Source organism: Accipiter gentilis, chromosome 8, assembly GCF_929443795.1.
Source record: "Accipiter gentilis chromosome 8, bAccGen1.1, whole genome shotgun sequence".
In the NCBI taxonomy this organism is placed as follows: Eukaryota; Metazoa; Chordata; class Aves; order Accipitriformes; family Accipitridae; genus Astur; species Astur gentilis.
Genome location: NC_064887.1, coordinates 41,093,593 through 41,108,470, shown reverse-complemented (window position 1 = coordinate 41,108,470; position 14,878 = coordinate 41,093,593). Strand labels below are relative to the sequence as shown.

The 14,878-nt window shown below is 61.4% G+C and overlaps 1 protein-coding gene across 6 annotated transcripts; it reads right to left on the bottom strand.

Annotated features, from left to right (window-relative positions):
• Positions 1 to 1,459: 1,459 nt before the first annotated feature.
• On the bottom strand, positions 1,460 to 13,300 carry HDGFL2 (HDGF like 2). 6 transcript variants are annotated; one of them, XM_049808941.1, is made up of 16 exons: positions 13,162 to 13,300; positions 10,222 to 10,298; positions 10,000 to 10,138; positions 7,931 to 8,110; positions 7,384 to 7,500; positions 7,145 to 7,216; positions 6,761 to 6,908; positions 6,462 to 6,537; positions 6,077 to 6,362; positions 5,247 to 5,341; positions 4,647 to 4,717; positions 4,180 to 4,250; positions 3,847 to 3,948; positions 3,536 to 3,749; positions 2,643 to 2,766; positions 1,460 to 2,420 (listed from the first exon to the last, which is right to left on the bottom strand). In XM_049808941.1, the coding sequence occupies exons 1-16, from the start codon at positions 13,231 to 13,233 to the stop codon at positions 2,324 to 2,326; spliced, it is 1,941 nt and encodes a 646-aa protein (XP_049664898.1). In that variant the 5' UTR covers positions 13,234 to 13,300; the 3' UTR covers positions 1,460 to 2,323. The 6 variants fall into 6 exon arrangements, with proteins under 6 accessions (XP_049664898.1, XP_049664899.1, XP_049664900.1 ...); XM_049808942.1 differs by having other exon boundaries at positions 1,460 to 2,417; XM_049808943.1 differs by having other exon boundaries at positions 5,247 to 5,335.
• Between the last annotated feature and the right edge of the window lie 1,578 nt (positions 13,301 to 14,878).

Below are 14,878 nucleotides of genomic sequence, written 5' to 3'. Positions count from 1 at the left end.
CAGGCGGGTAAAAGAAGATCCCGGGATGCTGCTGGGGGTCCACGTGTCCCCCTCGCTGCAGGATGATGCTGGGACCCAGCATCCCACGTCCAGCCCTTCTTTCCCCACAGTGGACGAGGCTGCGGAGGGGCTGGATTCGGCCTCGGCAGGGATTCTCTGGCACAGCCGCCTCCTTCCCCTCGGCTCCCTCTCCGGTGACGCCAGGAGCCGAGCGGTGGCCTTGGTGCAGCAGCTCCGGCAGAAGCCCCCGGACACTCCTCACTGACTTGCCAAGCTCCGGCACATCCTCGACGTGGTGAGAGCCGCCGGTTCACAGTTCTGGGGCTTGGAAGGGGGATCCCCTACCCCAGGACCTCCCCCCCAATACCCACGGTGCCATTCCTCCCGCAGCTGGAAGCCATGCAGCAAAGCTCGGAGCACAACAGCCAGGAGACGCGGCTGTGCGGGAACAAGGCACAGGGAAATCCCTGCCCATCCCCTGCTTCTCCCGGCACCCAAGCAAGGCCGGCCGAAGGGTGCGGGACCCCCGCTATGGTGCAAGGGCAGGCGCTGGTCGTGGGTCGGATGCTGGCGCAGGACCTGCGGGATGCCTTGGTGCAGCTGCGGGCTCAGGTCGGGCAGCTGCCAACTCTTCTGCAGCAGGCAGCGTGGCGAGCCCAGCGCGGCGTGGCCGAACTCCACGGCACTTTCAGCCGGGCCGAGTCCGTCTGGGAGCTTCTGGGGAACGTGGTGGCCCGAGGACGTGATGTGGTGGCCCAGGCCTGGGAGGCGCTGGTGGTGCCATGGCTGGAGGGTGTCGCCGAGGCTGCCGGCATAGCGGTACCACGCGCCGCCCCGCCGCACCCCCAAACCTAGGGGTGCCCCAAATACAACCAGCCACAGCCCCCCGGCCCTGTGCGAGGGTCTGAACCCTTGCTGCATCCTCAGTGGCACCAACATGGCTCTGCTCACGTTCATGTCCGTGTCTTGGCATTATTCTGTCCCCCGGTGCTGCCATCTGCGAGGATGGCAGTGAAGGAATTTGGGGTGGGGGAGGACAGACAGCTTGACCTCGTATCCACCTTTAAATCCCCCCTCCTGGGCAGGAGGTGACATGTCCTAGTGTCCCCATCCACCTTCCCCAGCACTGGGGTCTGGGTTGCCCCCCCACCCTATCTCCCCAGCCCACGGAATGGGGCTGAGCGCCAGCCCTGCACCTGGCAGCAGCATCCATCTCACCCCATCTCAACCCCCGCTTCCCGGCAGTTGGGCAAGAGGCACGCGGGGCTTTTTTTGGGTTTTATTTGGGTTTTGTTTATGGAGGGCTGGAGCATGAAATCAGCCGTGGAAAAAAAAAACCCAACAACAAACTGAACCAAACAACCGTCCCCAGGGCAGGGTTACAGCAACAGCAGCCTCAAAGTGGTGTCGGGGCATCCTCCTCCACGGCACAAACAGGACTCAAGGACGCAGCCTCTGGTTGAGCTGGGAACATCTTTATTTTACATGTACAAAAGCTTCGGATCTTTGCAAAAGAGCAGCCAGCCAGCCAACAATGCTGCCCAGCACAAGGCAGGATGCTGCCACGGTTCAGTCCCTCCCTGGGTGAGTTAGGAGAGAATACACAATTTTTACTGTTTTTAACCCAAAAGCTGGTGCCCAGCCCTGCTGCCTCCCCTGGAGCAGAGGGACCTGGCTTCAGCAGCTGCCTCCAGCCACAGAGATGATGGTGGGGAAAGGGACTTGGAGAAGCCCCAGCAGCAGAGGCAGAGTCCAGCACGGGCGCTGGAAAATCAAGCAGAAAGCAGCCTGGTTTGGCTGTCCTGCTCCCCTTGCCAGGGCCCAGCTGGGACAGGGACACCCATGGGTGCCTGGTCCTGGCTCATAGGGTGGGCCAGGGCCAGAGGACAGGGGGGGGACCCATGGAGGGGGTTTTCCAGTCCCAGTCCTGGGCAGGGGGATGCTCCTGCCCTCCCCTTGTCACAGTCAGCGATGCCTCAAGAAACAGACACTAGGGCTCCTTGTATTTTTCATTAAAAAACCCTTTATATTCATTTCATGGCCGTCGAAATCACAAGAAATTAGGTAGGAGGGAAAACCAAAACAAAAAAAAACAGCGAAAAAAAAAACCAAAACAAAAAAAAAAAAAAAGAGGGGACAAGTACAGACAACCAGCACAGCCCCCCCACGGTCGGTGCTTTCGCAAGGCCGGGGGCACAGGACAAGACCTAGGACATCAGCTACTGTGTGACTTAGTGAAGTAACTCAAGCAGGGGATGAGGCAGAGGCCGGTCTCCCTTCGCAGCCCTTCCGCCTCCTCCTCCTCCGGGCGGGAGCCGCTTCCTCAGCTCTCCTCCACGTCATCCACAGCCTCTGACTCCCCGCGAGCCTTCTCCCGCTCCGGCCCAGCTCGCTCGGCCTTGGGATAGTCCTGCACGCTGCTGGGGGAAGAGCACAGGCGTGTCAGCGAGCGTCGTCCCTGCCTGTCTGCCTTCCCCTGCTTGTGGCAGTCCCTCTCCTGCACCCCAGGTTCCTTCCCAAGCTGGGAAAAGCCTGACAGAACCCACAAGACCCCCTCCTCAAATCATAAAAGAGCCTAGCTTGGGTGTGCATCAGATCCAGGGGAGCTCCCGAGACCCCAGCTCTGCCCTTCACACTCTCACTTGTTGTGGGGCTCCTCGGCAGACGCCTCCGGCTCTCCGGCTCCCGGCCCTTGGCTTTTGTCCTTCTCCTCTGTGCCCTCCGCTTTTTGGGACAGGGATTCACCGTTCACAGGACCCGACAAGTCTAAAGTGAAGAGAGAGGGTCAGACACTCGGGTCACCACGGTGGACCTCGTCGATCCCAACCCATGAGGGGCTGGGCAAGCCGAGGACCCATGGCCACAGGTTGTCCCCATCCAGGCAAGGGACATCCAGCCAAGACCGAGGGGACCCCAGGTCTGGCCTGACCCCGACAGCTACAAGAAGGGCCCCAAAGGCTCCATCCCCCAAGCTCAGAGGCAGGCATCAGAGTGGATTTTCCCCACCAGCTCCTCTGGGAAGGCTCTTGCAGCATCACCAGGACGTCCCCAGGCAGGGACCCGGCTACAAGGATGGAAGATCCCAGTCACCAGCTGCCTGCGCAAGAGCCTGAGCCAGTGTCCAAGGGCGTCTCCACATTCCTCTGTCTCCCTGGTGCCTTGGACCAGCGCTCAAGCTGGCAGCAAGGAGCCATCCTGGCCCAAAAATCAGCCCAGAGGCACCCACAGCCAGGGCGTAGGCGTTGAGGTTTGCCCTCTGCTCTCACTGCCACGAGCGTTCAATATGCAGTCCTTTCCCACTCTTGGCACTCCAGCAAACAAGGGACTGGAGGTGCCACACAAGGCTGCCGATCCCCTCCACCACTGAGGCCAAGAGCCACCCCTGTTCGTGTCCCAGGTCCTCAGCGGGACGTGCCGTGTCCCCATGCATGTCCCCGGTCCCCAGCAGGATATGTCATGCCCTTAAAAGGGCCCCGGGATTGCTACATGCCCAGACAGAGCAGGGAACCGCCCCAAGACGTGCAGGGAGCATTACCAGCATTCGTCTCCTCTTCACCCTTCTCATTCCGTGTCTCCCCTCCTGACAGCTTCTCCTGGCCCTTCTCCGCCTCCCCCTTGTCCTTCTCAGGCCCGGCTTTGTTGGCTTTCTGGATTGCCTCCATCTTTGGTCCCAGGACACGCGACTTCAATCGGGTGTAGACTTCGGCAGCCTTCTCCATCACGTCCTTGTTTGCTTTATAGCGACGGATCTGCCCCAAAAAGAGAAAGGAGGAATGCCCTTAGAGCTGAGGTGGCCCAAGCAGGCTCCTCGCTCCCTCCAGGGAGGGACTGAGGCCTCTGCCCTACCTTTTTCAGCGTAGCCACCACATCAGTGTGCTTCTGGAGGATGTGAGAGGTGACCTGGAGCGTGCCCAGCTCCTCTAGTGCATTCAGACACCGCTTGATGTCCTGCAAGGATGGCACCAAGATCAGAAGCTGCCTGGAAGTCTCCCTGTGGGCACCCGGGGCAGCGCTGCATGCAGCACAGTCCCCTAATGCCACCCAGCATCCGGAAAGGCAAGAGGAGGCTCAGCCAGGCTGAGCACCCCCAGGTATCGCAGCTGGACAAGGCTAACGTGGTGGCCAAGGACACGATGAGCAGGGATGTCCCAGGCCAGGCCAATGTTCTCGGGTGCTCACCGGGTTATCCACCTTCAAGGCAAACTTGATCTCACTGTGAAGTTTCTGAAGTTTCTCTTCGACTGTGGGCTCTGGAGCAGCAAGAGAGACAGGCCAAGGCATCAGGCCACCGGAGGAGAGCACAGCACTGCCCAGAGCGCAGGACCTCTCCCCCAGCAAGGGTTTGGTTTCCTCCTGCATCTCCAAGGTCAAACACAGCCCCAGGGGCCTCTCTGAAGAGGATGGGTTGGGGTGTGCCAAGATTGGGAGGGGATGTAAATAGGGAAGCTCACTGTCTCTGCACACCCTTGAAATACTTTCCATCACGATGCTGGGACCACAGCAGTGCTAGGAAAGACCCCAGCACAACCACACTGATCCCTGTAGGAAAGATCCCTCCCCCTCCCCCTCCCTGGGATGGGGGAAACCAACCCTAGATCCCTTCTCTCCCTCTCCTCCCCTCTGTGATGGCAAGCAACGTCTCTCACCCTTTTTCTTCTCCATCCTCCTTTCGGGGATCAGGTCAGATTTCTTCCGGCCTCGTTCCACTTTCAAAGGTCTGTGGGAGGAAAAGGAAAGAGGTAAGATAGTTCAGGTGAAATCCCCTGCTCACCACTGGGCTAACAAAAAGGGCGATGACACACGTCAGCGCATCCCTCCTGCCTGCCCGACAGAGCGAGCCAGGCAGCAGAGCCCTGCCACACTCCACCCACGCTTTCACACACATCTCCCAGCTTGCAGGCAGACAGGAGCCCTGAGACAGCAGCTCCCCCATGCCCCAGCTTCTCGGGATTGCAGAAAGGCAAAGCCCCAAAGCAGTACCCCAAGGATCTTCCCCTACGAGACAGAAAACACCAGGGAAGCTCAGCCTGGTGCCCCCCAGCACCTCCTCCAGCCCCTTCAGCTCTAGGAAGCAGGAGGGGAGGTTAAGAGCCCAGCCCCTCCACGGGTGCTGCTGGCCCAGGGGCAGCTCCACGGGAGCCCCATGCCCACCCCGGGGTGTCAGCCAGGGAGGGCTGGGCAGCAGCAGAGGAACGGCCCTGTCCCCAGAGGAAGAAAGTGCCGACGGAGGGAGGGGAGATGCTGACTTGTTCCGTGGTTTCTCCTCTGCTCGGCCCCTCTTCTCCTTCTGATTTGGTTTCCTTGACAACTCCGAGGGCTGCTTCTTCGCCGGCTTCTTTACCTTGGAGGAGAGAACAATGCAGGCGAGAGAGGCAGAGCCCTCCCTGCTGCAGGAGGGAGACAGTGCCACGGCCACAGCTGGGCACAATCCAGCAATGCAAGCGGCCAGCACCCATCACGCCACTGCTGCGAGGTGGTTTGGGTGCAGGACCATCCCCCACACGGGATAATAAAAGGACTCGGGTTGCAGCACAGGGGTGTGCTGCTCCAAAAGTAAATATCCTTGTACTTCAAGCGGCCCACCCAGCCTGCAGTACCCGACTGCCAGACCCACGCGTCCTTCCAGACCTCAAGATCTTTGTGCTGCTTTCCTGGCTCCCCCTCCACAGGGAGGAACGCACCAGACTAAAAGAGTGACCTTGCCTCTGACCACGGGCAGCATGGTTCTTAAGAGCCCTCTGCAACCCTTCCCTGTGCTTCAGCTGAATCCGACTGATGCTCTCCCAGGCTCTGGGGAGGACAGCAGAGCAAATCCGATGACTGTGGTGAGAAGGAAAGCATCACGGAGACGTGAGACCCATAGCTGGATGGGGCATCCTGAGCAAGTAGAAGAGCTCCCATTTGCAAGGCATGGATGTGCCTACGGACATGACTCTTCCCAGTGCTGCGTGGGCCACCCCAGGCTAACGCAAGACCAAGACAGCAGGTCCCTGCTACTTCTGGAGGTCCCTGCTGACCTGACAGGGAGATAACAGGTTCTCCGTTTGTCCCTAGCTCCCCACAGCTCTGCACTCACCTCTTTCTCCAGCTCCAGTTCAGAGTCCGAGGAGGACGGGGCCTTGGCCCGGCCCTTCCGGCCCTTTTTGGCCACCTCATCCTCTGCACTGCTATCCGAGTCTGAGTGCACCTCCTCGCCCTTCTCCGCTTTCTCCTTCCTCTTCTCTTTCTCCTCCTTCTCCTGCTCCCGGAGCCGGCGGATCTCTTCCTCCTGCTCCCTCTTCCTCTTCTCCTCCAGCTCCCTCCGTCGTTCTTCATCTCGCCTCTTCCACTCGCTGATGCGATCCACGTCGCTATCGCTATCACTGCAAAACACAGAGCACGCTTGGACCCCTTGTGCGGAGGGGAGGCAGGTGACCCTCCAAGCCCAGCCCCGAGGGTGATGGTGTCCCAGCTGATCTCACCTGTCACTGCTGGAGCTGGTCGGGACACGCTCGGGCTTCGGTTTCCTACCACGGGGCTTGGGAGGGGGTTTCTCAGCTGCAAAACAACAGGGAGATGTTCAGCAGGAGCCCTAGTTGTCCCTCTGTTAAAACAGCCCCAAACTGAGGGGGGGAGAGGGCTGTTCAGATACGGGCTGCAAGGTGTCCACAACAACAGGAGACCCCAGAGCCTCAGCAACCCCCAACCTCACATGCTCTCCGGCCCCCTGAGGGAGCCAGCAGTGGCCCAGGTGTGGTAGAAGAAGTTTCCTCAGTGTTACCTGGCTTCCTGCCCCGTGGAGCCTTCTTCACAGACACATCTGAGTCCGAATCAGAGTTCGAGTCCGACTTGGTCATGTCCACAGTTGCGTTTCCCATTTCTGAATCCGAGTCCACTTTGGAGTCCGAGTCAGAGCCGGATTCCACCTTCTGCAGGCACAGAGCAGGGTTGGACCGGGGGGGTGGCAGTGGCTCAGCAGCATGCCCCGCATCACAGCAGCACGGGGCCCAACCGGATCACTGAGGGATCGGCAAGGTCCCTCCTAGCACTGAACCTATGTCCAGCCCGTGGCACAGCCCTGCCACCCCCTGCTCCCCCCTCCAGCAGCGCAGACCCCAGAGTCCTCTCCAGCTTCCCGCTGCACTGAAGACTGGGAGTCTTTTACCTTCTTCTTCCTTCCCCCTGCCGGCATCCTCCGGGGAGCCCTGGCCACTGGCTTCTTCTCGGGAGTGAAGTCCTGGAGGAAAACAGATAGGAAGAAATGGGGAAGAGTCTCATGACAGTTTCAGAAGCCCGACAGGTTCCGTCAAGCCACTGCTCTCCCCAGACAGCGATGCTCTTCCTCCATCCCTTTCCCCACTGCCCTGCCACCCTCCATGCAAGCGTATCCCCAAATCCTCTCACCTGGTCACTGTTTTTTTCCGACTCAGAAGACGTTTCCGAGTTCTCCTCTTCTGTCAGGGAGGGGCTGCCCTGATCCAGGTCACTGGAGGATTTCCGAGGCCGTTTTGCTACTGGCATCTGATACACGAGAAGTGAGAATGTGAGAGCAGCTCACTCCCCCTCCACCCATAACAGAAAGCCAACGCTTGGCTGCTGAGAAGGGGCTTTGGCCAACTCTTCCTGACTGGCCCTGCGAGAGCAGCCATGTGCACTCAGAAGAGCCATGCCGTTCTTCCTGGCTGCAAATCACACCAGGACTTGGCCATCCCACCATCTCAAAGACAACATGAGACAGCTGCAAGACCCCCAAACACATGCTGAACCCCATTTCCCACTGGAGAATCCAGAGGGAGTTGGTTTTTTCACCGCCTCCAGACACAGTGGGTTTGACATGCTACGTGGTAGAAGGCTGCAAGCTCAGTGGTGGACCCAATGACCATATTGATGTCCTCCTGACCAGGACATCCTCCCATCCCCGCTGTGTGGAACCGCCCCAACCCACACTCACTTTCATAGCCAGCGATTTTCGCTTGAGCCCGCTGTGGTCGCTGCCTCGATCCGAGTCCTCATCACTTTCCATTTTCTCTGTGGCGACTGCAGCCATGGCAGCATCTTCCTCATCATCACCTGCGTCGCTTCCCCCCATCGGGTCATTCTCAGGAACATCGCTGTCCGAGGAGCTCGCAGGCTAAAGACAGCGGGGACGAGAGTTGTGTTATCGCCCCAAGGGGCCTGTGGCACATCAAGGGGAGAGGAGAAGGGGCACAAAAGGGTGACAAGCGATGGACGGCAGTGCTGAGCGGAGAGGTGTGCGTGCAGAGGAGCGTGGGGCAGCCTCCCATCCCAGCACAGAACCCTTAGGCATGACTCCGGGCAACGTGACCAGCCCTTCAACGAGGATGCTCGGTCAACCCCCTTCTAATTCCCCTGCACCCCCTTCCCAAGGCCCCTCACGCACCAACCCAAGACCACGAGCAACGCATTCCCTCTGGATCCCCCAGCTCGGCTTCTACCCACTGCTGCTGCCTCACTTCCCTCTCCCTCCCCATCCTCGCACTCTGCCAAAGACCCCCGGAGAAGCCTAGACCTGACAGCCCCTCCTGGGCGAGCAGACCCCAGCCCTCCTCTGCCCTAACGGCGCCAGACAAGCAGGGCTGGATGGCTCGGTTCAGCCTCTGCTCCGCAGCCAGGTAGCAGCCATTATTCTCCGGTGGGCTGGCTGCCAGCCCTTGACTCGGGTCAGGCCTCTTCCTTCTCAGATGGCTTCACCCCACAGCACATCGCACGCCTTCCCCAGAGGAAAGGTCCACACGAGGAGTCCAGTGTGGCAGCCACCGCTATTCCCAGTTGGGATCTCCTGTTCCCTGTACCCTTACTCCCACGTAGTGGGAAGGTCTCCTGGCTTCTCACCAGCACATCGTGAGGTTCCTCAAGCAAGGACATCGCACCCAAGGGGTTTCTTAGAGCTGGGATTCTTCCAATGCTGGAGCCTTCCTGCTAGAAAGCATCTCCTTGTCCTTGACTGTTCCTGACACCTCGCTTCATTTAGGTCTCAAAACCAAGAAAGACCTCTACTTCAGTCTCTTCTTCTGCTCCTTCAGGCATTTTGGCCACAAGATGCAGTTGGTGCTGGTGAACCCTCAGCCTTGCTGGAGCCGTTGGTGTCACCTCGGTCCCTCAATCACAGTAGGGCCTCACCAACAGGTTTCTTTCCCCTACTGGGAGTTCACGGTGGAGTCCCTGGACAAAGCAGGTGCTGCCTCCTTCACCATCACCAACCTCCCGCCCAACAAGCTGAAGTTGTTCTCCAGGTTTTCAAGCATTTCCATGGTCTCACCTTACCCTACATCTGCAGTCTTGGGTCCGACCATCTCCCACAGCTACTCAAACCACATCCTCTCTCCTGCACTGGCAGCGGCACAGCCGAGGGGGCTCATTCCCTGAGCCTGCCTACCTCCAGACCACCTTGTCCTTGTAGCTCACCTTAAAAACCTTCCTCTGCCTCTTCAGACCAACTGCCTATGAAGCTGCTTTGGACGCCTTCTTTGAAGATCGCTATACAATAAATTGTATCACACAATTATGGTTATGAAATGCCCATGCAAGCAATTGACAGCAAAGAGCCGTCTCCCGGCCTGCTCCAAAGCCCACTGAAGAAGCAGCCCAGCGGCTTTTGGCTCAGGACCTCAGAAATGGATGAAGAGGGGGACTGCCCAACAGTCCACACACAGGTCCGGGAGCCGGGGACGAGCAAGCCTGAAGTTCTCGCTCTGATAATAAAATCCTCGTGGTTTTGGGCAAGCGGCACAAAGCACATCCCCAGTTCCGCCTCGAAGATGGGGCAAAGGCATCTTCCTCCAGAGGAGGAGGAGGAGAGCCGACTCCCTCAGGAAGGGAGAGGGCAGGGAAGGGAAGCTACTTCAACCCCAGGAAAGCCGATGTGCGAGCTGGAAGCGCGTAGGCACCGTAGCAATGAGAAGCAGAGAAAGGAGGAGAGCGACTCGGAGGAAAGGAGAGATGGAGGCGCCGGCAGCCCACGTCCTCGCTGCCCCCCCGCCACGCGAGGCCCGCACTCACCGGAGGGGCACTGTAACTGGCATGAGGGTTGTTCTGGATTTCCCACAATCCCTCGTTGAAGCCTTTTCTCTTGTTTGGTTTCCCATATTTGTCTTTATATTTTTCATAAGGGAAGAGATCTTTAGGGCCCAAGAAGGCGCTGGAGAGAAACAAAGCAGAGGTGAGCCCGGAGCAGAGGCAGCGGGGCAAAAAGCCCAGAGAGGGGAGCGAGGCAGCGCTTACGTCTCGTGGGTGCCGAAGAAGAAGATGGGGTACTTGTTCGGTGGGGGTTTCACAGCGCCGTCCGCGATGTCATCGATCTGAAAGGAAACCCAAAGCAGGAGGTGGTCAGAGAGAGCGGCTTGAGCACATCCTCTAGAAGGCACATCAGCCCCGGCTAGCAGCGTCGGCCTCCGGCACCCGCACCCGCTTGGAGGCAAGCATGGCAAGAAAGCACCCGGACGGGGACCTTGCAACGCACAAGAGTCCCGCTGCGGCGTCAGGGCCCGGCGGGATCTCTAGAAGAGTAACAGAAGGGATCCGGCACGGATGCTCTACGGCTAGAGCTCGGCGCGAGGTCGTCTCTCCACCGCTGGGCTCAACGCCCAGGGAAACACGGGCCTTGTGCTACTCCCCAGAGATCCATCGCACAAGCCGCCTCGGGGGGGGACGCCCGAGGGAAGCCCCCTCCAGCCCAGGGTGGGGGGCGATTGCTCCAACAGGGCGGCCTGAGGGTCCTTCCTGGCTGGAGACCGGCCGCAGGAAAAGCCCCGCTGCCAGCGGGACGCGTGGGCCACCCCGTCTTCTTCCCACGCGCCGGCTCCAGCGCCCGTCTGTCTGCTCCACGTGGTCTGGGCTGCGGGCAGAGCCGCAGGCGGGAGCCTCGGGGTGCGCAGGGAGGTCTGCTGCCCCGCGTGCTGGGGAGGTCTTCGGGGCAGAGGGGAGCCTTCCCCAAAAGAGCAAGCGAGCTAAAGCAGGAAGGGCTGCAGATGCCGGCAGCGCGAGGGCTCTCCTGGAAGGACCGAGTCCTCTCAGCGCCAGGTCAGCCACGACAGCGCGGGGATGGCGGGGATGGCATCCTAGATCTCACGGCGTGGTGCGGCCAAGCATCGTCGTCTCCGGCACCCTGAGCCTCCCCGGTACCTGCCGGCCCCAATCCCACATGGTTTCCACCTGCCAGTCTCTTCCCATCGGACACATTCAGCGGATGAACCTGCCTCACCCTCAGCTGCCGTCGGGGACCACCGCAGACCCCCGTCCGAGCCCCCAAGCCACCTCGTGCTCCCCCGGTGAGCACGTCCTACACCGGGCCCCGCTCTGCCCACTCCTCCAGGCACCACCATGGCACAACGCTGTCACCCGGCTGGTGGGACCAGTCGTCCCCCACCACGCACGCTCCCTCGCCCCATGCGCACCCCCCAAACCGCACCAGCACCCTCCGATCCTGCACCTCGCGAGCTCTCAGCAGCAGCCCCCCACACGCATCATGTCCAGGCACTGTCCCCCTCATCCCCAACAAGGGACAGAGCCCCAAACCCCAGCTCTGTCCCCCCCCCCGGCAAGAGGGTAGGTGACATCCAGGCAGGGAGCTGGGAAGGGGAAGGGGGTCTCTGGAGGGGCAGGGGTCTGCTGGGCAGTGGGAGGATGAGGATGGAGGATGAAGGGCAGGACTCTACTAGGATGCTGCAGCAAGGGGTGGACTGTGGGGGGCACCCCTATGGGGTCAGGGTGCCTGGATCGCCAGGGTCCCGGGGTGCAGCAGGGGATGGGGGGGTCTGTGGGGAGCGGGGAGGCAGGGGTCACCCCAGTAGGAGAGAGGGTCCCCAGGGCAGGGGTCCTGGTGGGTGAAGCAGGGCTGAGGCCCTGCGCAGCTACCCCAAGGGGGTCTCCTCTGGGTGCAGGTCAAAAGGGAGAGCTCAGGGTGCCATTGGGACAGGAGGGGGGGTCCTGGGTCCTCCTGCACAGGGTTGTGAAACACCCTCCTGGTGAGGGGTCCCCCAGGTCTCCCCCATCCCTTACCAGGTACAGGCACCAGTGTGGGACCCCCCACCTCTCCCTCAGTGGAGGTGCCATTACGGGACCCCCCAGCTTGGTGCTGGGTCCCCTCCCAGTACAGGTGCCAGCGTGGGACCCCAATTCCAGTCCCGGACCCCCATCCCAGTCTGGGTTTCTTCATCCTGGTGCAGGTGCCAACATGGCAACCGCCTCCTGGGATCAAACCCCAGTTCCAGTATGGGTGCTGGTGTGGGAACGCCCCCATCCCAGTGCAGGGTCTCATCCTGGTACTGGGCTCTCATCCCGGCACGGGTACCCATATGGGATCTCTGTGCCAGTACTGAGTCCTTATCCCAGTATGGCTGCCATCACAGGGTCCCCCATTCCGGTACAAGACACTCCATTCCCAAACTGGATCCCCATCCCAGCATGGGTGCTGGAATAGGACCTCGCATCCCAGTATGGGACACCACGTCCTAGTACCGGGTCCTCATCCCAGTACAGGTACCAGTATGAGAGCTCCCATCCCAGTACAGGATGTCCCATCCTCGTACGGGCGCTGGGACGGGATTCCCCATCCCGGGACAGGACTCTCCATCCCAGTACGGGTGCTGGGACGGGAATCCCCATCCCAGTACGGGCGCTGGGACGGGACTCCCCATCCCGGGACAGGACTCCCCATTCCAGTACGGGTGCTGGGACGGGACTCCCCATCCCGGGACAGGACTCCCCATCCCAGTACGGGTGCTGGGACGGGAATCCCCATCCCAGTACCGGCTCCACATCCCAGGACAGATACCGATATGGGTCCGCCATTCCAGTATGGGACACCCCATTGCCGGTACCGGGTCCCCATCCCGGAATGGATGCCGTTACGGCATCTCCATCTCGGTATGGGTGCTGGTACAAGTCCCTCACGCCGCTGCCGGGCCCCTATCCCGGTACGGGACATCCCATTACCGGTACCGGGCTCCCATCCCGGCACGGGTACCGTTATGGCATCTCCATCCCGGTACGTGCCCCCCCACCCCGGGACAGGAGCCGGTAAACGTCCCCATCCCGGTACCGGCTCTCCCATCCCAGTACCGGCCCCCCATCCCGGTACCGGCCTCATATCCCGGTACGGGATCTTGAGGCCCGGCTCGCCCGCTGCCCCCCCCCCGCGCCGGCGCGGTGCCGCGGTCTCACCCGGGCCGGCCAGTGCGGGTACCCCTTCATCTTGGCGAAGACGAGGTCTCCGGGCTTGAAGCTGTGCGGCATGGCGGCCGCGGGGCGGGGCGGCGGCGGCGGCAGAGGCCCAGGCCGCGGGCAGAACCGGGCAGCTGGGGGGGGGGGTGACGGGGGGGGGGGGGTACGGCCCGGCCCGCAGGATGTCCCGCCTCCGCCCGCGGCGCCGACTTGCGTTGGCTCGGCGCCGCGTCGCTCCCGCCGCCTCGTCCAATAGGAGAGAGGCAAAGGCACGGCGGGATAACGGGATTGGGCCGCGCCGCCAGAGGCGCCGAAGAGGGGGGGGGGGGGCGCTGAGGGGCGTGGCCAGAGGGGGGCGGGGGAAGGGGGGCCGGGGCTGGGGGTGGGGCCGGGGCGGGGGGGGGGGTGCGTGGGACGGGGCTGGGGGGGGAACAAAGCTGGGGGGTGGGGGGTCAGGGTTATAGGGAGGGGGTTATGGGGTGGAGGACAGCTATGGGGAGGGGGCTGTGGGGTGGGGGACAGGGCTTTAGGGTGTGTTCATGGCTACAGGGTGTGCTTATGGCTATAGGGTGTGGGTCAGGGCTGTGGGGAGGGGGCTGTGGGGTGGGGGACAAGGCTATAGGGTGTGGGTCAGGGCTATTAGGGTGTGCTTATGGCTACAGGGTGTGCTTATGGCTATAGGGTGTGGGTCAGGGCTGTGGGGAGGGGGCTGTGGGATGGGGGACAGGGCTATAGGGTGCATGGCTAGGGGGTGGGGGTCAGGGCTATGGGGAGAGGGCTGTGGGGTGGGGGACAAGGCTATGGGGTGGGGGACAGGGCCATAGGGTGTGGGTCAGGGGCTGGCTCAGGCTGAGTAGCCGGGTTAGCGCCTGCAGGGACAGGGAGGACAGGGCTGGGGTCTGCGGGGGGCACGGGGGACTTTGGGGGGGGGGGGGGGGTTGCACCGCAGGGTGAGCTCTGACCCTGCCCCATCCACCACTCCAGCCTTGGCCCCCCAGCCTGGGGACACAGCGGCCGAATCCCTGCCGGAGTTGGCCGGTGCCGGGGTGTGGGGGGGACTCTGTCCCCTGGGGCCGAGGGGTCATCCCGGTTTAGGGGGTTGGGTGGGAAGGGTCCCCGGGCTGGGGCGAGGTGGTGGGGGATGGCATTAGACCTGATCTCCCTATCTTTGGTTTTAAAACTTGAATTCAGTCTAGCTGAGCTGGAGCAAAACGGTGTAAGGAGTCCACCTGGAAGGTTCCTTGATTTTTAAACCTTGTTTTAACCCAAATCTGGTTTCTCTGCGAGATCACGGAAATGCAAACGGTTGGCTGCCCGCGCCAGGCTCACCACCTGATGTCGAAGTGGTTACATGCAATTTGGTGGCAACTGGAGCTGCCAGAGCTCAGCGAGAGCCAGGCGGGTACAAAACACAAACCATGCTGGGTGGGGGGCCCAGAAATTATTTACAGGGCGATTGTGGCCCTGCGGTGGAGGGAACTGGGGGGGGACAAGGGGGGGACACAGGGTGAGCGGGGACGAACCATGAGTGGTGGCCTGGGATGCACACGAGGGAGAATTCTGGGTTTTGCGGGAGGGAATTCGTGAAGTAAAGGGGTGTCGAGCAGCAGGCAGGTCTGGGGGGGGTCAGTTTGTGTTTCTGCATGTCACCTCGCTCTTGCCAGGCTGTGCGTTGGCTTGCTGGCGGTGCAGAGCCCGCAGTGTGTGTGACTGGCGC